This window comes from Dermacentor albipictus, chromosome 3 (genome assembly GCF_038994185.2).
Source record: "Dermacentor albipictus isolate Rhodes 1998 colony chromosome 3, USDA_Dalb.pri_finalv2, whole genome shotgun sequence".
Classification (NCBI taxonomy): domain Eukaryota; kingdom Metazoa; phylum Arthropoda; class Arachnida; order Ixodida; family Ixodidae; genus Dermacentor; species Dermacentor albipictus.
In genome coordinates this window covers 63254293-63276398 of record NC_091823.1, presented here as the reverse complement: position 1 = coordinate 63276398, position 22106 = coordinate 63254293, and the positions used below count along the sequence as shown (strand labels likewise).

Below are 22106 nucleotides of genomic sequence, written 5' to 3'. Positions count from 1 at the left end.
GAGGAAAATGCGGGTGAATGATAACAAGCTCCGATAATTATTTGTTTGTTTTTTACCTTAAGCAAGGGACCAAACTGTCTCAAGTTCACTACAAACTTGAATCCGTTTAGACGGAAATGTCTTAGATATTCCTATGCGAACACCGTCGCCTTTCCGCGTGGCGCGGTCACAACGAAAAAAGGGAGTTTTCCAAGAACAGTTCACTGTCGTTTATTAGTGGGTTATCAGCGGGTGTTATTAGTGGGCTTATTAGTGGGTTTATTAGTGGGTTGTCCACTGTCGATTGTTAGTCAGCCCTGGGAGAAAACCGCGAGCAGATAATTTTGCACTCCTCCTACTTTTTCTCTTCTTTATTCTTATTTTTCATTTCCTTTTCTTTACAGTGTCAGCTGCTGAGAGTTCATCACTGCTTCGCCACGTCTGTCCTCCTTCCTGTCCTCGGTCTGCACGCGAGCAAACATCCACGTACGCAGGATAGTACAGGTGTAGAGGGTTGAGGGTTTACATATTGCGAGCTTAGCATTTGTTGGTATTGGTAGAATTATTTGAAAGGTTTTCAAATAATTCCAGTTTGCTAGTTTGCCACTTTGCCAGTTTACTGAAAGGAGAGCAATTATCTATTCAAAGTTGTGCGAGTGGCGCATCAACGGGTTCACAGGTTGTCATATTCGAAGAAACAGTCCTTCTCAGGGGTGATGCACAGGAAAACATCACATTTCCGACAGTGGGGTTTTCGCCACACACTTCTCGTACTTTCACCGCTACGGAAACGGCGACTGGACTTGCTGGGGCCAGTGGTCATCCGCATCCTTCCTCACACAAGAGCATCTAGTTTAGAGCAAGGACGATGACTCAAAATTAGCTATTCAGGAATGGCATTAAAAGAAACAATGCTAAATTGCAGCGCAGGCAAAGATTCTCAAATACTAAAACAACAGTCGGTATACTGCTTATGCGGGTCGATAAGCTTCGCCCGAACGAAATTCAATTGATATGGCATCAAACTAGGAGTCACGCAAATCCGGACAACCATTCGAGGACGCGACATAATTGCCAGACCGACTTCGTTCGTTTGGCGGTCCGGAAATGTGAGAGTTTACCGTTTTCACGATGAAACAGTACGTACCGCGATTTGTACTACATTTGAATATTGCCACCATTAAAAACTAAAAGAAATACTGCAAAACACAGTTTAATTCTTCGACGATTAACTAGATTGCGCAAGAAGTCCAAAAAATGTTGGTAGTTTTATATGTTCGCGTCACCGGCGTGGAAAAAGATTGAGGCAGTCACGCTGTCTCCCAATGGAGACGCGGATGAAAGCAGGGTCAAAGCTATTGAGTAACGGAACCATAAGTATTGAGTAACTGTTCTTCATTTGAAGGTAACGCTTTATTTACATAAAACAGGGGTTTTTAACTCTTCTGAATGATTGAGGCTGCAGTAAAAGAGAAATTTCAACAGCGACAAACCAGAGATTCCGTGAAACTTGGAGTCGTCCGTCTTCAAACATGTTTTTCTTCAGTAGTGTTTCGCCGCTTCATATCAGATGGCGTCCATTGCGTCTATGTGTGTCTTGAATAATCACCGCACCAGTGTGCTGCGGGACTCTTTCGCTTATTGATGAAAAAGCCAACAAAGAAAGTCGCGTCTTCATATAGAGACACTGTGACTGAAAGCGTTAATCACCTCCGAGCATACAGATGGCTCTGTCAATGTAGACGAAGATTGCTACCCAGCTGCATTCTATATTCCCTCTCTGAGATATGCGTGCTCTGTCCGTCTCGATTGTATAACTTCGTCGACAGTTGTGGAAGGCGCGGCAATAGCTGCTGCTCTGCGCAAACTAAAAACATTGCCTCCACAGAACCTGGCTCTCTTTACGGACTCAAAGGCCGCGTTAGAGCACCTCTACTATGGTCTACAGTCCATAAAGTTCCCGCGCAAATCCCTAGCCCTCGTGAAAGAACTTGGCAACAAAGGCTTTACAGTAAAGTTTCACTGGACTCCCTCCCAACTTGGTATTGGTGGCAACAAAAAAAGCTGATGGTCTTGCATACACAGCGCTCCATCATCCTCCCAAAGTCAACGCCCCAAACAGTAATCTAGTTAAGGTACCTGACATTAGAACTCACTTTGGGTCACTTTGGATTCCACCACATATGCCCCGCGTAACCAAGAGATTTCATCGAAAGGAAGCGTCACTTCTATATCGAATAAGGACAAGACATGCTAGTACACCACCATGGTTATTTAAGATGGGGCTCGTCAATTCTCCTAATTGTACAAAATGCGACGGGACAGGAGACATCGAACACTTTTTGTGGTCGTGCCCAAAATTCCAAGATGAAGGGGACGCTCTCCCGGAAAATTTGCAAGATAAGGACCTTCCACATGTGTGCCTTCAACAGCTTGTGTTACTCGAAGGATCGGTTATAGCCCGCAAGGAAACTTCACGTCGCCTTACCACATTCTTAAGAGAGACTTATTTGATGGACATGTGGTAAGACATCGCAGTGATACCATAAGAGACGCTCGCGTGGAGCAATTGCCGATCTTGGTCGCCAGGCTAAACCCACCTGTTGCTGCAACTCACCACCACCACCACCACCACCACCACTAACACCACCGTAGGTGTTAGAGTAATGATCTTACTTCCATTTTACAATATCGTCTCAACCACCAGATTTCAGCCTCGCGTGCCTTATAATAGCAAAGATTGTGCACTAGCTGAGTAGATAAAAGTGGTGGTAGGGCTATGATTAAATTTATTATTGCTTACAACGTCATGTCACAGCATGTCAGATATAGGCCGACCATGTTCATGTTCGTAGAGTGTAGTGACAAAATTACTTAATCAGTGCACAAGCTCGCGCTTATAAAGGTCAAAAGAGCACGTGGCTTCTCCTATCTTTTCTTGCGTGTCTTCCCTTATCGCTTACTCGTCACTACGACAATCTAAAGATTAACGATAAACCAGTTTCCGCACGTAGCCGGGAAATGTAGACCGAAAAATCATGAAACTTTGCCCGGCAGCTTTTTTCCGACACTCCTGTAATTTGTGGCTCACTTTCTTTTATTATTCATAGTTCCCGCCCAAGAAAGGCTATTCCATCACAAAAGGATTCTGGCGCCCGGAACGTATATTGCCTCTTCGAAGCCCGTTGCCATCGGCTCTGGTGCTTCTTTTCTTTTTTTTTTCATTTCTTTCTTTTTTTTTCTTCTCTTTCTTTTTTCTCTCTGATACGGAACCGCCGAGGGTGCATCTCTCGACGAACGCCGCCCCTTTCTGCGCGACAAGTGGACAGGGAAAATCGGTCGGGGTGGGAATGAGCAAAGGAGCGTTAAGAGATGGAGCGGAGTAGGCCGAGGAGGGAGGGGAGGGATAGGGAAGCTGCACGGGTGGTTGGGGGTGCAAACGAGCCACTGCTTGTCTGTCGTCTCGCCCGCCGGTTTCATATATACCGTTCTCACACACCGCCACGCTGGCGCCGTCCTGCTTTGCTGACGTTTACTGTATAGAGGCGACGAGGCCGGCAGCGGGCATCATTCTCCGGCGAAAGGAGAGTTCAGGCACGGGGGACGAGCCGTCGTCGCCTCTCTCTGATTACGGATATTAACGCAACGGGCGACCTGCGACAAATGTTGCCTCTTCCTCGGTTAGAATAATGCTCGACGAGCGGCGCGGGCTGCTTGCCTATGGCTTTGCGAGTTTGTTCTTGCTTCTTGCGATGACACGCGAGCGAAGCGCCGTTCCTGCAACGGAGATGCTCCCTATACGCTGCGTTTGTTGTTGACTTGCTCGGGTGGGTCTTCCCAGAAACTGGCGCGAGAGCGCTGCATCGCAGTTGAGGCGAAGATAGATGCAATCGCGACCAGAGGGGGAAAAAAAGGAAAGAAAGTAATGCGTAGACGAGGGAGTTAGCGCACTTCGACGGCGCAAACAGAAAGCTTGATGAGCATCCGATGCTGATCTCTCGCATTTGCGAACGCCCGTGCGTGAGCTCGCAGAAGCTGCAGCTTGTTTCTGCGGTTGGCGGACGCGTATACATCCACGTCGCGCGGCGACTGAGCCGGGTACGCGATAGCAGTAGCGTGTTGACACAGGTTGGCGAGCACAAGGTTTCGGAAATACAGCGTAAATACAGCGAGAAATACGCAACAGGACGGCACAGAAAGTGAAAGGGAGTGTGAGCTCACGAGGGCAAATCCTTCGGCTTGTTTGGTGCTGCATAACAAACTGTGTACAGCGGAGAAACACAGTACCATTTCCTCATCTGTCTGTTTGTCACCTGTTTCCCGCGCTTTGCTTCTGCTAAAAGTGAGATCATAACTTCGACGGCTTGCGGGCATTAACTGGCGCTTACTGATTTCTAACCTACTGAATGCAGTCAGTTAGGCAGTGCGGAACACGAAACTTGTTTCTCTCGCCAAGTGTTGAGTAGTGTAAGCATAAACGCAACATGTGTGGCGGATCGCTTATCGGCGTCCCTGTTTGATTGTTAGGATAGTCCAGCCACTTGTGTTGCGTCACGACTAGGAGGGCACAGGTATTGTGTTATTTAAGTGATGCTGTTAGACATTCGTTAAAGTGGTGCAAAATTAGAAAACAAATGAACAGAAAATAAAGTAAAATTACCCCTTCCCGTGATGCTGTTAGACAGCGGTCCAACTGTCCTGTAATTGTACAGCTCAGCAGTTGTATCACTGGTAGCAGATGTGCTGTTATTTCACTTGGTAGGGCCTCACTGAAGGCGCACGTTGGAGAACTTTACAGATTTATTTTACTCTGCCAACGTTTGTTTACAGTACTTATTTACGTAATATTCAGAGCATACTTATTTTACGGAAAACGTTGAGCGTGCACATAGTAATTAACAACTCTTTAATGTATGCCTGCGCCGAGATGCCGATATTGCTTGGGCAGAAACAGATAAAGCTATTTTCGCTAACCTTGATAGTATAAGGAACAAGAAAAGGTTGATTTCAACAAGAACAGAAAAATATTACACGTTCTAACTTAGACAATTGAAGTTTAGACAAATTCACGTGCTATGTATGCCCACCTTCTCAAGCCGGTTCATGCAAATTCTCGCTCCAGTTTTTGCTTCAGCGATTTTGCATGAAACTATAGTAGTGTGCGATTACCTCCGTGGTTGGGCAAAACCAGCGGGTGTGATCCCTGAAGCGACGCATGTATCGATCACAACACGAACTCTCTGATGTCACGGAGTTCATGCTTCCATCGCATCAAATCAAAGGACGTGAAGTGAAAATAACGCTGACGGAAAGTGCATCCACGAACTTCTTTTCTTCAGCTACAACCCATCTTGACGGCTGAGCCAATCGGTGCGCGCTGAAAGTGACATGCCGGAAATCATTGATCGGAAATGTGCACCCACTCTCGTTTTTCCGTATGAAAAGCCTCCTGCGCCGAGCCACTTCTGCCTCGAAAAGCAACAGCAATGAAAACGTACAGGCAGTAAGCGAGATCAAGAAAATAAAAGTGGGAAAACACATCCGCTTGGTCCATTCTGGTCGCGGGTCGCGGCAAAGATGGCATAACGTTCCTTTTCTTTCTCTCTGTCTTTTCTTCTTTTGTTTTCTTTATTGCTCGCGTGGACTTGGGTTCGTTGGCTTGCAAACATGTTTTTGTTGCTGATCCTAAGGAAGGCACGCTATCCGGCAGAGTCGAGCCCTGTGCAGAACCTAGACAAATAGCAAACAGCTTTGCCTGACAAAATCGCAAGCTACATACAAAGGCTCTTGCAGTGCACCTGCAAAGTGCACAGCAGGGCGGTATGAAAACACACCGGCTTTGCACAAAACAACGAGATGCACGCTCAAGGGTCAATACATAAAGTTTCTGGTCTTCATAGCGCGCGTATATAGAAAAAGGCAAGCTCGCGAATACGGCAACTGAAGGCAGTCAACTAGTGGGCACCATTCAAAACCAACTGCCCAGATTTACTACAAGGAAGCGTGCATTTCGTTCTTCTTTTCCGAGTATTTCTTTAGAGCAAGATATGTTTTCTTGCATTACCAAGCGTTTTTTTTCGCTACTGTTCATTTTTTGCTGGCGCTGCGCTAGTGGCTTCAGTGGCTTCAACTAAGCATGCATGCGTACAAGAAACGTGAATAGAAAGAAAACAGAAAAGACACTGTCTTCTCCCTCACATGTTATCCTGGCCATTATATCACATCGCAGTGCTTACGAGCAAACATATTTACATTACACTGTATTTCAAAATGTGTTCTGTAATATGTTCACTGGCCCCAAAACAAAGGACAAACTCGCAACGCGGTAGCGCCGTGAACACAGTGCATCCCAAAAGGGTCTTACTCGTTTAGTAAAAAACCTGCACTGTTCCACGCGGAACAGTGCAGGTTCCCTCACGTTCCCTCATCGATATCACGTGGAGAGCACGGTTGCCTCTACAAACTGCGCTTCAGAAGCGCTCCTTGCAATTCGTGAGCTGTAATTTGGAAAGCCTTCAGCGTCCGCAGGAAAGCACTGCTTTTGAGGGTTGTTTCGAAAGGGATTAGAGTAGGAAGCGCCATAGGAAGTGCCGGAGGGCGGTGTCTAGGATGGTCACGGAGTGACGCATGTCCCTCCTGTCGGTGGAGTCGTAGAACAACCTCGAGTGGTGATGCGTTCATGAACACAAGTGTCAGCCCTGTCATCAGCTTCATTCAGGTAGCTGAAATGACGTCACCCTCCCTCCATCTCTGTCTATCTCTGCAATGCTTGTACCGTGCATTCCACAGGCAACGTACAAGGAGCACGGGGCTTTGGCCCTGTTGATAAGACATATTGAAGAATACATAAGCTCAACAGAGAAAGAAAAAAGAAGAAAGAAAAAATCACCAACCCTTCCCCTACCGGAAAACGGGGGTAAGCATAGCTTGTCCAGCGTGCACCTGACAATCATCATGGCTAAGTAACCCACCGGTAAAGGTGCCGGATTGCTTCGGCCCCCCGCTCCCTCAGCTTGGTATATTCTTCTCGTTGCCGTAGGATTGCCTGGCCTCGGGCGGCTCTAACGGCTGGATCGGGTAGCCGACGGCGAGCCCTTTCACGGGCGAGTTCTCGCCGCCGCTCGTCGAAGGCTGCCCGTTCCTCGGGGGAATGCACAACGCGTGGTCGTCCCATCCGTTTTCCGAGATTGAACTGAACGGAAACAAAGCTGGCGCAGCGCGCGCGAAACCCTTTCCTGCCTATTCCCTCCCCGGCAGAAGCGAAACGGTTCTGATTGGTTCTGACTGGCTCATCAGGTCAACTGATCAAACGACCCTTTTTCGCAGCTGCTCTGCTCTGGAAGCAACTGAGTTATTTTGCGTGATCACGACAACGCCACTTGTGAGCCAGTACAAGCTTCGCTTGAAAAAAGTAACGAGCAGTTACTTAAGAAAGACCATGTGCCCATAAGTGTGCTAGTTTGAACACCGAATTTAAAATAACATGATCATTTCACAGAGTCGGTCAGGCCGCCAGCCCCAGATGTCCACTTGGTCTAAATGTTAGCGCTTCTCATGTCCACTGGCTTCATCTGTGTCCTCTGTTTGCCTTTGTGCGTTCATCCGCAGACAGCCTGCACAGATTGTTCACTAGATGCTGCTTTAGCGAAGCATCGCGAAAGTCATTCCGCTGGCAAGTGTCCGTCTTTACCACGCCAGACGCCTAGAAGGGAAGCGACGCTGCGTATGTAGAGTGACACCTCTGTGTACTAAGGCAGGAAATAATGTTATCTGGCGCCAAGATGGCAGATTAACATCGCGTGCAAAGCAAGGGGTCAGAAAGCTAGAATGGGTGTTCTTTCCGGAAGGTTGGACGCAACAGAAAGTGAGAGAGGCACAAAGGAGAGATGCCTCGACCTGCACCACTAGTGTATCGCAGGTGTGAAGAGAAAGCCGAATTTAATATAAAAAATGAGGGAAGATATCCAAAATGTTTTTTTTAGAGAAATAAGAAAAGAAAGAAAGAGGAAAAGAAGAGAGTAGAAGATAGAAAGAAGTAATGTTCATCACCGTCGGCGAAACCACAGCAAGGGAGCGGGTTGGTGCGGGATTCATTGATCAATTATTTACGTATATGTTTCTTCATCTTGAATACAATGAATTCTTGAGGCTTGCTTGCCTCGAGCCTTGCATCTTGAGGCTTGTTGCTTGACTTGCCCTTGACTTCAGGGGTCTTGCGTCAAGTTGAGTCGAACCTTTTCTCCTACTCTTCTTGGTGGTAGTATGAGGTTCTCTATTTTTCCAGATGTAAAACGATTGATGTCCTGCTTCCATTCTACGGGGATTATTCTATAATAGCTTGGGAGTGGAGCAAGTGATCCCTCGACTTTTCCCAGGTGATTAAACTAGGTAAGAGTGAGTTGGTACCCGATGCCGGACGAAAGTACGTCTTACACCTAGCCCTTCCGGGGGTCGGTTCTCCTTCCGTGAGGCATCCGGTCTGTGTATAAAGTAAATTATATTTACGTGAGTTAAAATTTAAGTTTTGTTGCTATTAAATTTTTGGGATAGAGTCTGTAATTATCTTTACCATTTCTTCGATAATGTCCAGAGCTTGATTGTTTTTAATTATTTCTGGTTTTCTTTTTTAGGGTTATTTCCAACAATTTTAATCAATTGTTTTCGTTGGATTTCTGTTATTCTACATGATTCCAGATAATGATCAAAATTTATGGCTGCTTGTTGACATTTGCATGTATTCGTGTTGGACAGGTGAAACCTAAAAAGTAATGAGGAAATCTCAACAAAGGATGCACGCTTTAGTTGGACCAGAATAGTTTGGCAAAAGAACTTGTCGTTCGTTAAGTCTTTCTTCAACATCTGCTGTTTGAGCCGAGTTCACAAAGTCCCGTGTCGGTAAACGTGGCTCGCGCTTACTTATTAACGCAATTATTTCTTTTGCCTGACTTCCTGGCTTTGGCATAGCTGATGCCTGCTGGATCGTTCAATATCTCGACGGATATATTTGTGGATAATATATCCGAAGGTTATATGTGCGCTGAAGGAAAGTACAAGTGAACAGACATATAGAAAACATCTATGCTGCGCGAGGATGTAGTGCAAGTAAGCGCACCTGTGTTTTGCGCAACAAAAGAAGGAATACCCAGACAGACAGAAAGACAGAGAAATACCCATACAGAAACTGAACAAATAATGTCGGCTTCGTGTTATCTCTAAAACACACCGAACAGTTGAATAGGGGTGCTTTATAATTAGCAGATTCTTTGATTTAGCCATTTAATATGTGAGACTGTTTGGACAAACCTGCAGAATGAGCTTGTGCCACTGTGACACAAGTGGTATAGAGATTTCATAAAACGTTGTTTGACACTTGCCGCATTTTTCTGCGCATACTCCTGTCATCACCATTCTTCCCTTGGCAAGAGAGAGAGAGAGATAAACAGGAAGAAGAACGGCAGGGAGGCCGAATAGACGAGTATGCGGTTCGCTACCCTGCACTGGCATCATACAAGGATCATACATCGCCTTCGTCCTTGTGACATCACTGCGTATGCGCCTCACATTGTGACCCCGCCTGATTTGGGGTTAGCACTTCGGCATAGCTTGTGAGCGGTGTAGTGAATGAACGTAAAAATTGTAGAAAAATGAAGTTGTGACCTTTGTTGAGGATAAACATAAACATTACACGAGCTTACACGTTGCATAAAATTAAAGTAAACAAAATTGTACGTATTTCCATTAGTTGCAATGCATTTAAATGGAATACCAACTAGCCCGTACCCAAACCCTGCTTCGGTATATTTAAATGACCACTTCACGAAAGCTTTGCTTCACGTAGATTCCATCACGTGTGTTGGATTTGCACTTTTTTTTCTATCCAGTTTGAAATGGAAATGGTTATCCTGTTTCTCCAAACAAGCACACTTACAACATTATGTTTTGTTCATTAATTTCTAGGTCCATTTTTTTTCTTCGTTTAATTTTCCAATCTTGTGGCGCTGAAGTGCTCCTCTGCTTTGGCGCACGTTTCTGTGAATACGGCCCTAATCAATGAAACGTCACAAACTAACATATTTGCTGAAGACGTAATAATAAAAAAACTAAACGTCCAGCTTCTTTAGTGAACTAACTAAAAGGAATAAAAATTTTACTGAATAGCAATGAGATACAGAAGGGAACTGAATTTGTTCGTATCGCTGACCTTTAAAGCTGTGAAGAGCGCAGATTGCAGGCCTTTTTCATCCTGGTGTACGGGATTGATCAAATCTTCTGCTGAAAAGGGTTGCAAGCTTTTGTGTTTTTTTCTTATCTCTCTACCTTCTTTTTGGATAGTTTTCTTTTGCTTATTTCCATGTTTATATTCTCGCATTGTAAGGCTGAAGTTTCACAGATTGAAACGCTACACATTTTCTTTATTGCTTTCTACACTTTGCTCACAAAAGTTGGATGGATAAGGGCGAAAATTTATGCCATTCAAGCAGTACCCCGAAGCGTCCTTGCGCACGAGCTGAAAAATATATTCCTGCAAGTTCTTTTTCGCTTTTTAGGTGCAAAGATGGTCTAAGGTTTTAGAGAGGGGGAAAAAAAGTAGTAGTTTCTGCATGCGTAACTCTACTACATTTTGGCACAACTACAAAAACCGTGTTCTTCCCCCGTTTCTTCGCTTCCTCCTACCATCGCATATTTTGCAGTTTCTTCCAACAGCACAGCAGTCAATAAACCAGAGCGGCACTCCAAGAAGTGGCTCGGCGTGACATTCTAGAGGCCGTCTTCACATGCTTAATCTTTCCACGTTCCCGGCAACCGCGCAATTTAAAAATCTATTTCTCGATCAGGAGCTCGTGAGAGAGAGAGAGAGAGAGAAAGAGAGAGAGAACGCGCAAGTCTCGGAGCGATCAATCAAACAGGCTTTCGTATATGAAGCACCACCAATCCACCCTGACACGCTTCGATGTAGACGCGAATGTAAACACCAAATTCAAGTTTACGCAGTACGAACGCTAAACCGCCCGAGACTGGTGGTAATATATGAGAACGAAGTCCAGGCTTCAGAGTTTCCATCGGCGTGTTCGAGGTACTTGCCTTGCGGAGGTTGAAAAGCAAAATCGCACTCTCTTGAAGGCGACCGTTATGAAGTTGCGCGTATTTTGCCTTATCGCGCTGGCATCTGCTACACAGACACCACAGCGCAGAGATGTTAATGTTCTCATTATTTCTTTTGTGAGAAATAGACGAAACCTCAACGGAAGTAAGCGTTACATGTTGCTTCTACTCTGTTAAGCGCATAAATATGCGAAAATATCTACAGAGGTAAACGGAAGTTGCTGTAAGAAAAGTGCGTTGGTGTTGAAGCGTGTCCGAAGCAAAACAAAAAACCATTAAGCGCTTCTGCCACGTGACAAAAACTAAAATTAAAATCAGATTTGCTTTCGCATATTTAAGATGTAATGTGTTTGAGAAGGACAAGGAATGGAAGAAATTCACGTGGTACCTTCGTAAGATTGAAAATATGAGATGGTTGGTTCTTTCTCCTTTTTCTTTTTTTTTCGTATACATCCCGCAACCCGACATAGGACTATACAGGAATTAGTGATGTAGAAAGAAACATGACAAGGCTGTAGACGTAAAACGCTAAGAATTTTCGATCGCAGCTGCGTTCATCTCTGAATTAAAGTAGCCGGCGCCACGTCTCACACGCGCCGACATTTAATGCCGGCGCGTGTGATTTAAAGAAATTTCAAGCAAATTTAAAGAAAAAGGTTTATCTAATGGCAAGGCATGAATACTTCTAGGCCTAGAATTCTAGCATACAACCCAGCAGTAATTTTGGAGGCTAAACGTTGTTCCAAGTGGACGAGTGAAAAGAGCACGACGGGACGCACGCTAGGCTTTCAACTGGTGACTCATTTTGCGCGTAGCTATAGTTTATGCGAAGAGGTGTGGAGTGTACAAGCGTGTAGATCCTACGGGATGGGGTAACGGACGGGACGAAGACGTGCGGATGCCACAGTTTTTGCTATCATTGCCCATTCATGTAGCTAGCTCGCGTCACGTGTGCGGCGATTCGTAATTTGCGAGTATGCTGCTAGCATGAATTTACGTTCAGCCTCTGCCCCCTTTTGCACGGAGCCCACTAACCGTGCACTATGGTTTGCGTTCGTCTGTAAGCTTTAGCAGAGACGCCGCTGATTACAGACGGCTTCACAGCCACGTTGGCAAGTCACTGAAGCTTGCGTTTCTCCCTCGCGATGAGGGAGCAACGCAGCGGTTCGTTCGGAAGTGCCGTTTGCCAGTGGCTGGTCGTACGTGCTGTCAAGTCAATCATGTCAATCGTGTCAAATCGGCTAGCCTGTCAGTATATCCTTAAGGGACCGCCTTCGATTGGTTCCCGCGCGATTGCTTGGCTTTCCCCCGTGCACTCTAGACAGGGGACACTGAGACCGTACAATTTGCTGCAAAGGTAAAAACGTCATAACTCTTGCCTCCGAAGCATGCGAGCTGCTTAAACTGCGGTCGCCGCGTCTTTCTTTCTTTTTTTTTTTTGACAGCTTATAGATTACCCAAACGTGTCCGGTAGAGTTACGGCCTTACTTTTTGTACACGGAAGTAGGGAAAGCAAACAGCCAGTTCAGAACTCAGCATGCCACAATTTACCGAAGGAAATATATACTTGTAGACTACATTCGTCATAAACAGTATACATATAGGCCTTTAAACGCCACAGCGGACATGGCTATGCAAGGAGGCAAAGCTGCCTGCACGAATTCGAGAGAACACCTATAAGCCGTCATAAATCATTTTGACGAGAGACGACCGTAAAGGGCGCGGCCGCTCTCGTACCTCTAAATTGTGTACAAACGATTGAACATACGTGCACCCACCTGCTCGGACGCGGACGAAGCGGCTTTTGACCAGACCCAGGGCGTTGGAGGCCACGCATCGGTACGTGGCCGAGTGAATCTCCGGCCTGAACAGGGAAGGGCCGAAAGAGCGCAGCACGAGCGAGCCGTCCGGACGGGTCTCTCTGACGCCGGGAATCTGCAGCGTCATGACGTTGTTACAAACATAGTATGAGCGCAGCGTAGAAGAGGCGCCAGGTCTAAAATAACATTAAAAATGGAATAATAAGACGTAATACAGGAGGACTTCAATTAAGGCTTAGTTTTTATTAGAAGATTACCCTGGTGCGACCGCAAAAAAAAAAAAAGATCTCTTGCTCAGAAAGGAGTATCGGCAAGCCAGAAAAGGCGCAGAAAGAAAAGAGTGGCGGCGAAGCCGGCCTGAAGTACCTGCATCAGCTTGTCGTGACGCCATGGGCAGTTACAGCGTCGACTCTGGTCGAGTTAATTTCGTCGAAAGGAAGGACAGGTAAAGAAACGAAAGGCTCAAATCCGCAAGTTTCGAGGTCTTTTGCTGCGCTAAAAAAACAGCACCAATAGGAGAAATTGCTCAGAAGTTCGTGACAATTCGTCACAGTGACTTACCATCGTAGAGGTTTCAGCGCGGACTTCAAGAAAGGGGAGGCAATTTCTTATTTCGGAAGTTTTCGACGCTTTTTTGTCAGACGGATGAAAATTGTGTTTCGAAAGTATACTGCGCCGGTCTAAACTGATTTAGCGTTGTTCTTCAGTGGGCCAAACAAATAATAATAATAATAATAATAATAACAAAGCGACCTTGTAACATCTTCATTCGCCCCCTCCTGAGGTTTAACGTTCGGACATCTTTCGTGAACTCTGTTGTCATGCGCTTATGATCATCTTGTTTATTGGCACTTCAGTTGTAAATTAATGTGCGCCTGGTGATTTCCGATCGGCTACGAAATTACGCAGTGTTCTTGTTAACATGAACGCTGCATGGCAGGAGTGATCATGTTAACAAGACATTGTAAGCCTGATTTGCAACAGGCACTTTGCGACACCTCATGTCGTCAACCCCATGGATGAGGCGATTTTTATTTTACGTCTTTTTTTTTAAGCGTCAGGGCGGCGTCGCATCGCCGTGTGCCGTGCATTAGCATCCTAGGAGGGGCACTTAATTGTTTGCAAGGCCTGTTTTTGGCACACGGTAAATACAACGTGGTTAGCACCAGCTGCCACAAAGCCAGAGCTCACTCAGTGGTCCGCTGATACCGAGTTACGCCACTCGGGATTGACACGTAGAAAAACATTCCATTCAGTTAAGGCCTTAATATTGGACCAATAGTGAACTCTCTATTCCGTGACTCGTGCTCACGTCGTTGGCCGGGCTCCCGTCAGTCATCTCCCACGTGATAGCGGGAGCGGGACGTCCCTCCGCCGCACATGGCAGCACGGCACCCGTCTCGCTCGAAAAGCGCACCACGCTCTGTGGTTCCAACACCAGTCGGGGCCCGCTTCCATCGTCCCCGCGGTGAACTGCACTAAGTGCACAGCCTGCGTGCAAAGAAAGCACAATCAGCTGACCATTCGATTGCTCGTGCTACAAAAAGATTCATTATTTAAACGCACATTTCATGGATACCGGCGTGCAATCTTGCGGTGAACATGCAATGGCCTGGCACGAGCAAATTTTGCTCCGTGGTTATTCTTAAACGTTCGGCATTCAAACTTTCGTTCGTGTACGAGCTTTTCTATACGCTTTAATTTCTATCTTTCTCTATCTCTTTACCCCTCTATGTGCGTAGGGTAGTAAACAGAATGGTTATCTTCCGGTTGATCGCCCCGTATTTTCTCTCGCACCTTTCATATCTCCTATCTTTATCTCTCTATCTCCCTAGCTTTACAATTTCGTGAAGTATCGTCATTACTTTTGCGGTTCTCGCTATGACTATCGGCCCCTTTGTATTCAGGTTATCTTCTGACAATGACTCCAGTATACAGAGGGCGGAACGCCACACTGAAACTGCGGCGTGTTCACCGAAGAAGAATTCGCAGAGGCAGAGAGGAGACCGCGTCAAGTACAATTGAGAGAACATTCAATGGGCACTTTTACAGACTGCATGCTATTAAGCTGCCTTGCGCGTGTATTCTGCTGAATTGCACACGTATTCTGCTGACTTGCGCAAACTGACTTGCGCACAAAACAGGCATGTAAGCAGATAAAGCACACTCATTGCTTCTACGATAACTCCTTATTTGGACCACTGTAGCCCGTAAAAGCAGAAACTAATGGGGCTCTGGTGACAGTACCATGGCAAGTAGTCGGGCCACATTCCGTTAGCCGCAAGTTAACCACTGCCGTTCACGTGATCAAAGAAGCAGCGATTAAGCTAGTTCCCAGGACATTTAAAACAATTGAAAAACCAGATTCCCCGACAAGCGTACGAAGTCTTCCCTCACTAAGTCTTGATGGCACAAGATAGGCGACAGCTTCGCAAAAGAGATGTGTCGTCAAAAGAACGCCCGTTTCTAGCAGCCTATGTTATACTGTGTTTCAAGTAAGCTTCGTTTTCATGAAGTAGATTCGGGTGGGTCGAGTATAAGAAGTCAGGCTGATCCAGACCGACCAGACCTTTCCACTTGTTTCAATGCTGATGGCAAACCGATTCAGTGATTCAGTTCGCTGGCGTGAAAGCCCGGCGTGGGCCGACACATAAAAGAACAACTCGGAATAGATTTTAAGATAATAAGAAAAGAATTTTATATTGGTAACCCGAAAGTTCTCTGAAATGCTGTCTTTCTGCATGCTGTCTGCCTTCAATTTACTTTCTATTTATAATCATAAGTGTTGAAGTGTACTTGTCTTTCCGATATTCTTTAAAAATAATGTACTACTTATCTGAAAGTAACGACTGTTTGCTGATGAAAACTGAAGTGTTATAATCATGAAATATTTTATGCACTTTTCCTGGTTACACCAACCTAATCAATAAATTTGCACTGAACTGTTCATAGCCTACATAGCTTACAGGCTATTGGCCCAAATATTTCTCTATCGTAAGGCATTATGTTCTATGAATGAAGTAATTCTTATGATCCTGCGGCGGAATTCACAAAGCGTTTTGTTCGTAAGCGCTGCTCGCCATGGTTCTAATAATATTCCCTGCATCATGATTTGCTAGAATCTCCTCTGACGAAAAGCTTTAGCCTATGCACTTTTCTGTGAATGCGGCTTTGGCTAAACTCACAAATTTTCTGTTCGTAAATTCTCTTCGATCCCCGTTTGCTGGCCGTCATTTCTATTTATACGTCTAGCATCATGATGGCTGGAGTAAGCTATTACGCTAGAATTGTTCGTAAGAGCTTATTTCAGCCAATCATGATGCTAGACATATAATTAACGAGGCTGACCAGCCAGCGGCAGTGATCACTTACGAACGGAAAGCTCATACGGCCCCTGATTCCAACCGCATTCACATGCATTTTGCCAAGTAGGTCGATCGGGTCAACCAACTATTGGATGCGAGGTTATCCTGTAAGGAAATAATGTTAGCTTGACGAAGAAACAATGCTTTAGGAAGAAAGGAGGAGGAAGAGTAGAGGACAGGCGCTGAATTTAACTGTTTAGCCGGAGAGCAAAGTCGGAAGAATACACCCAGGGCCCGTATTCCCAAAAGCCTCTTAGGCTGAACATCTTCGTAACAGAAAATTCCAGTCATTCATGGTGACGAATACATCTTTAGCGAAGGATGCCGGCCAGTGGCAAAGAACACTTACGAATAATGAGTACACTATTATGCCACACACTTGCTGCTAAATGGAAACACTGCCATGCTGCTTCAGGATCGCCTACAACCAATTTAAACTGGCATAAACGCGAAGGCTATCAAGCGCCATACTATAGGCAAGCTACCGCACAGCTAAAAGAAAAGAGTAGTAAGGATGAATAGATTGTTCGCTTTACAAGGGCAATCGCGGTGGTGGTGCCCCAGTTAATGGGAGCATAGTTCAGTAGTTGCTGTGGCACAAAAATTGTTTTGTTCTTTGTTTTCGTCTTTTTTTTAATGCGTTGGGTAATCATTATTTCTCTCATACCTCAAGAGGTTTCCGGTCTTTAGAACTAACCTCTACTCGAACAATTACAATCCTTGAGTATTTATCCTTTCCATAGCGTGTTGTGTGTAGCTCTCTCTACATAGACAATGTAGCGCACTGCTACGTGCCACAGTACTATACCGCCGCTCCGCTTGCTTCCTCTCTCACTTTCCTCAGATCCATCACGCTGTGCCACATACAGGGCGCACGACACCCGCAAGAATCAGCGTGTATCCCTCTAATCCGACACGTCAATAAAGCACCCTGCGGCTAGAAAGGACTCGCAAAAGATGTCCAACTTGCTAGGACAGACTCCGATTATTCCATCTCGAGTTCTAGGTATCAACCCGAAGCCACCTTGCTTTACCGCCGCCATTCCGGTTTTGCCACGGCGCACTGTTGACGTGCAGCAAGAAAAAATTAAAATAATAATAAATAAAAGGACCTATGTTGCACAATTGGGGTTTAACGAACCATTTACATCGAAAGCGGCTTCCTCGGAGCGAGCGGCGGAAAACAAAGACCACTTGGGAGAAGCGACACAGGCAGCGAGGTCTCGCGCTAGTCTGCCCTTTGCTCCTGGGCTGTTTGGCGAACAAAGGCTAGAAAATATCTCATTAGCTTCAACGAATCGGGCCGTGTTACCTGCCGGAGCGACGCCGCCTTGAACAGTAAGGCATCGCGGCACTTGCTGCTACACGGCCAAGCGAAGCATGTGCGCCTGTGTTCCACCGCTGCGCGAGCGAATTTCCATCGCATTGTTCGCTTTCTACGTACAGTATAGACCTGTGTGAGAAGCCGGCGTGAGCCATGCTTACACAAAGACCAAAGCACGCGCTGCTGCGTTCTTTCTTCGGGGTGGGGGTGAATTGAATCCAGGATGGCTTCCTGCAACCTCGACGAGGTTTTGGGGGAGTTTTCCCGAAGGTGCTTTTGTGCTACCGGCAATGTCGCCCGGACATTGAACAACGCAATGCGAGGGCCTGTGTTCGCGCGTGCGCGTGTGTGCGTGCGTGCCCCTGGGTGGGTGGGCTGGCTAGTGAGATTTGTTGCTCTTGCCATTGCGAGCAACGCTCATGAAAGCATTATGCGCAATAAACTACGTTATGTACAGCGTGCACTCTAATGTGCCTGTGAGCAGGGGTGCCGTAAACGGTGAATTGTGCCCTTGCGTGTCAGTGTGCACTCTGGTTACATCGACGTCCAGCGGGCTCAAAGTGAGAGGAATTGTCGCCAAAGCGAGGGTATAAGAGGGGGTGGGAAAATAAATGCATCCAATTCTTTTAGCGCCCTCCTGAAACCAGGCAACGAACGAACACCAGGCACCACGCAACAGAATGAAGCATGAAAATGAATCCCGTAATCTCGTAAGCTAGCTCATTCAAGAAATAGAAAAAAGAGAAGTCAAAGCCGGAACATCTAGGCACGTTATTTTCGAAGAACAGTGCTAGATTAGCCGGAAATAGCTTCGCTTTGCAAGCACACCATGGGTGCACGTTATTGCGGCAACAAGAGACTAGGCCGAAATCGCTCACCCTACATCTACACTCCAAGCTGCCACGTTTGGCCCCTGTACTCCAGCGCTTGCTTTAAAATATACTAGGCGCTCTTTTCACATTTAGTAAGGCTTCTGCAAGAACTATTACGAAGGGCGTCATCACGGCAGAGATTGTTATGGCGCTCTCTTCGCTCTTTTGATGTATTGTATTAGATGGCTTATATAGGTGAACGTAGCAAAACAGGCAGTTGTAGAGTAGAGCCGGCTTTAGGTATCGGCGTTTTCGCACCTGTCTGATATTGTAGGATGCCAAAACACAACACTGCCCTGTCGCGATCTTCTTCAACCTCCCATCGTCTTTAGCAGCATACCAGGAAGCTTCTCGAGCTGAAGTTACAGCCTCATGAAAGAAACAACCAATGAAGCCAGGGATAGCGTATATGAGAAATTAACTCTCTATAAGTTAAATGTAGAAATAGAATAGAAAGGGAAAATGGACGTGTGCACAAGGAGAACTTGCTGCATGTGGAAGCAGAACCAGCCCCTTCCGCATTACGCGTGCGATGCTCCTAAAGACCGTCTTAATAAGCTTCTCTTTATCCTACTCGCTAAAGCTTAGGAGTCATTTTTAACCGTTAAATCCACATTTTCCCAGTACAGTTCGTGTAAACATGCATGTTTCCTTTGTTTGTTTAGGGGTACGTCACTATACCAAGCAACGGTGTCACGAGGGATATAACAAAGCTCGCGTTCTACAGTTCCTGTGCTCAACCCGGATGTAGGAAGTACTCGGCCTGCCGTTTTGTTAAGAACCGCTTAATGCTTGCCGCCAACTTGCCGGTTCCGGTTTTCTATCACGGTACTACGCTAAGAGCTATGCTTAATCCCCCCCCCCCTCCCCACCCTCCCTCATTGTCACCGAGATCTGCGAGCACGGTGTCGCCCTCTGTTCGCCGTCGGCGCATAATTAGTACTATTTCTCAGGATTAAGAGAAGGCGGCTCCTAAATGAATCTCGCGTCACAGCGTGCTTGCACTCCCGAGGCCAACACGTCTAATTTCCGCCGGCATGATTCGTGCCGACCACGAAGCTCTGTAAGAGCTGCATGAGGTGCGAAACGCGAACATCTCAGAGCAGCTGCAATTCTTAAGCCGTGCAGTGATACGCTATCACGCAGCACGTTTAATATACATATTACAGTGATGCTGTGCATTGCTAGGGTACCATAATATGTTCGAGTCCGCACACAAAAACTATCATCATCAATTGCTCATATCCCGCAAGCACTCGTACCCCCGTAATCAAGCAAAAATCGCAATGGCTCATAGCCCCGTAAGGCAGAGGCTACAAGCACTCAGCAAAGTGAAGTGAATAGTGCTTACATTCTTTCGAATCACGCATACAACTTACAGAGCAGCGTGTCGAAAACTGTCATCATCAATTGCCCTAACCCCCGTAAGCAATGGCTCATAGCCCAGCAAGCAAGCACAAAATGCAATGGCTCGTAGCCCCGTAAGGTTCTTGGCTACTCACATTGCGTGGGTTAGTTGCGAGTCGTTCGTAATTTCAATGAGGATATTTTGGGATCGAAAACGGAGTAGTTTACGCGTTTCGTATTGCAGACATATCCCGCGCGATGCCACACCGATCCGGCCCAACCGACCTTCCAGCAGCGTACGTGCATTGATATGACATTATCAAATAATGTGTCTGCCGTTGCAAATACGCCGATCAGTGTATATCACAGGGACCACAATGCCATTGTGACCGTTTTTACTGAGTGACAATGAGTAATACCATAAAGTCTCTACAACAAGTTTTATGACCATGATGTTTACAGCTCCGCTGGTCACACACATTCACAGGGCAGAATGGCCCGGAATTTTTGATGAGTAGCGCAGTTTGTCGCAAAACCGCTGTGTACGAAACAACCTACTGCCAAATCCACAAAGCTTTTCGTTCGTAAGAGCCATTTGCCTTAGGCCGGTCACCTGCGCTGATATTGTACTCAATGTCACAGTTCACTCGCTCTTGCTCATACGAACAACTCTAGCAAAAGCGCTTTTATTTTAATAGTAACCTTGCCTTCTATATATGCAAATACTAATGCGTAGGAACACTGAGTTGCTTTTGCCAAGGTTATGTCAGATACAGAGGAGTGACGCTGCATAAATGATGTGACAACTTTGTATTGTCACCGGACTTGCGATAACGTCGCAAACGCAAAACGTCCACGACATTTCTTCTTCTTTTTTTTTACATTTGAAAAGAAGCGTTTCTGGGGTCCATTTACACGATAAAAAGGAAAAAGGTTTGTGTCATAGAAGTGTTCGTAAGAGTAGATAACACAAAAACGAGGCATTTTGCATGTTACTATAGCGAAGGCAGGCTCCCAGTAGCAAATAGCTATTACGAACAGATTTCCAAGCTTGGTCTCTGGCACAGATACAGCGTGGACAATGTTTATCTATTGGAAGATATACGGCGCCGAGTAATTGAGCTATCGATCAAAGAAAGACCACGAACGAAACAACAGATAAAGAAAGTTTAGTTATCCCTGCTACATTAAGAATCAATGACAAAAGAGTAGCGGTAACGACAGCCTGTGAGCGAAATAGGGGGCTATTAAAATTTCGCCGACAAAGGCGGCGCGTGAACAAGACAGGGGTAGGCCCTCACACTAAATTTGTCCTACGTGTCTTTCGTAGCCCTATGCCACACTCCATAATGAAGCCTATACGAAATGCAAAACATAAAAAAACGAGAGCACCTTGCATGTTGTGGCGCTGAAACAGATTGATAGCACAATCAGCGAAAGTACGTCAGGCGAAAAACGAATCCATTTGTGAACGGGCACCGAGTCGAGAAGCTGATGTTTTGTTTCGGTTTTTAATCATTCTGGTTTGTATTTTTCGTCTCTGGGACCATGCAGGCTATTTTAGAGGAATTTGCTACGCTGGCATTATACTCTACTATAGCTATACTTTCGTTTTACTTGCACGTGAAGAAAACCAATATAACTCCTAGATCGCTTTGCTCAAGCTTCCTGGTGGCATTTCCTCTTCCCTAAACTCTCTGTGTCTCGAAAGACGTGTTTTCTTTTCCCCTTCTAAATAGACCCACTTCCGCGTAATGAAAGGAAAAAAGAAAGAAATGACAAACCCCTTTAACTCCGCGATCTGCCATTTCTGTTAATGGCGTCTACTGCTTTGTTATTTTGCTGAACTGCTTTCCATGTTCTGTTTTGTCCTGTAATCCAAAAATAGGAACTTGTGAATTTTGTGCGGAACAGGACGCAGTCACCAGACCTCGCTACGGAGATTGAGACTGTGGGTGGCGTGCACCCGACGTTGACGGAGAGAGAGGAGGCGATAACAGTTCCATATCTTTCTGGCGCGCGCCACTACGAAGAACGCACACGTTCTCCGAGTGTTTATACAACGTATAAACTCAGCGCCGGAAAATGGGGAGACTTTTGCTACATGTACCAGTACCCAAACTCGGACCCGGTGTACTGGAATTTGGCCCCCATGGCAGGGCGAGAGGAAGGGGGCAGGTAGGGGGTAGGCGTTTTTTGCGTGATTATTGTCCCGCGGCTGCGACGACGCAAAAGTATGCATACAGACAGAGACGGAGTATAGTGTAAGCTGTTTATTGTGCAGTCTTGTGCCCTT

General features: G+C 46.0%; 1 protein-coding gene across 1 annotated transcript in view; it reads right to left on the bottom strand.

Moving 5' to 3' along the window:
• Nucleotides 1-22106, bottom strand: part of LOC135898819 (cell adhesion molecule Dscam1-like) — a 125099-nt gene that overhangs the window by 81190 nt on the left and 21803 nt on the right. The window contains exons 2-3 of the mRNA XM_070536446.1: nt 14215-14393; nt 12861-13017 (exon numbers count right to left, since the gene is read on the bottom strand). Coding sequence (XP_070392547.1) covers nt 12861-13017; nt 14215-14393 — 336 coding nt within the window. The remainder of the gene's footprint in view (nt 1-12860; nt 13018-14214; nt 14394-22106) is intronic.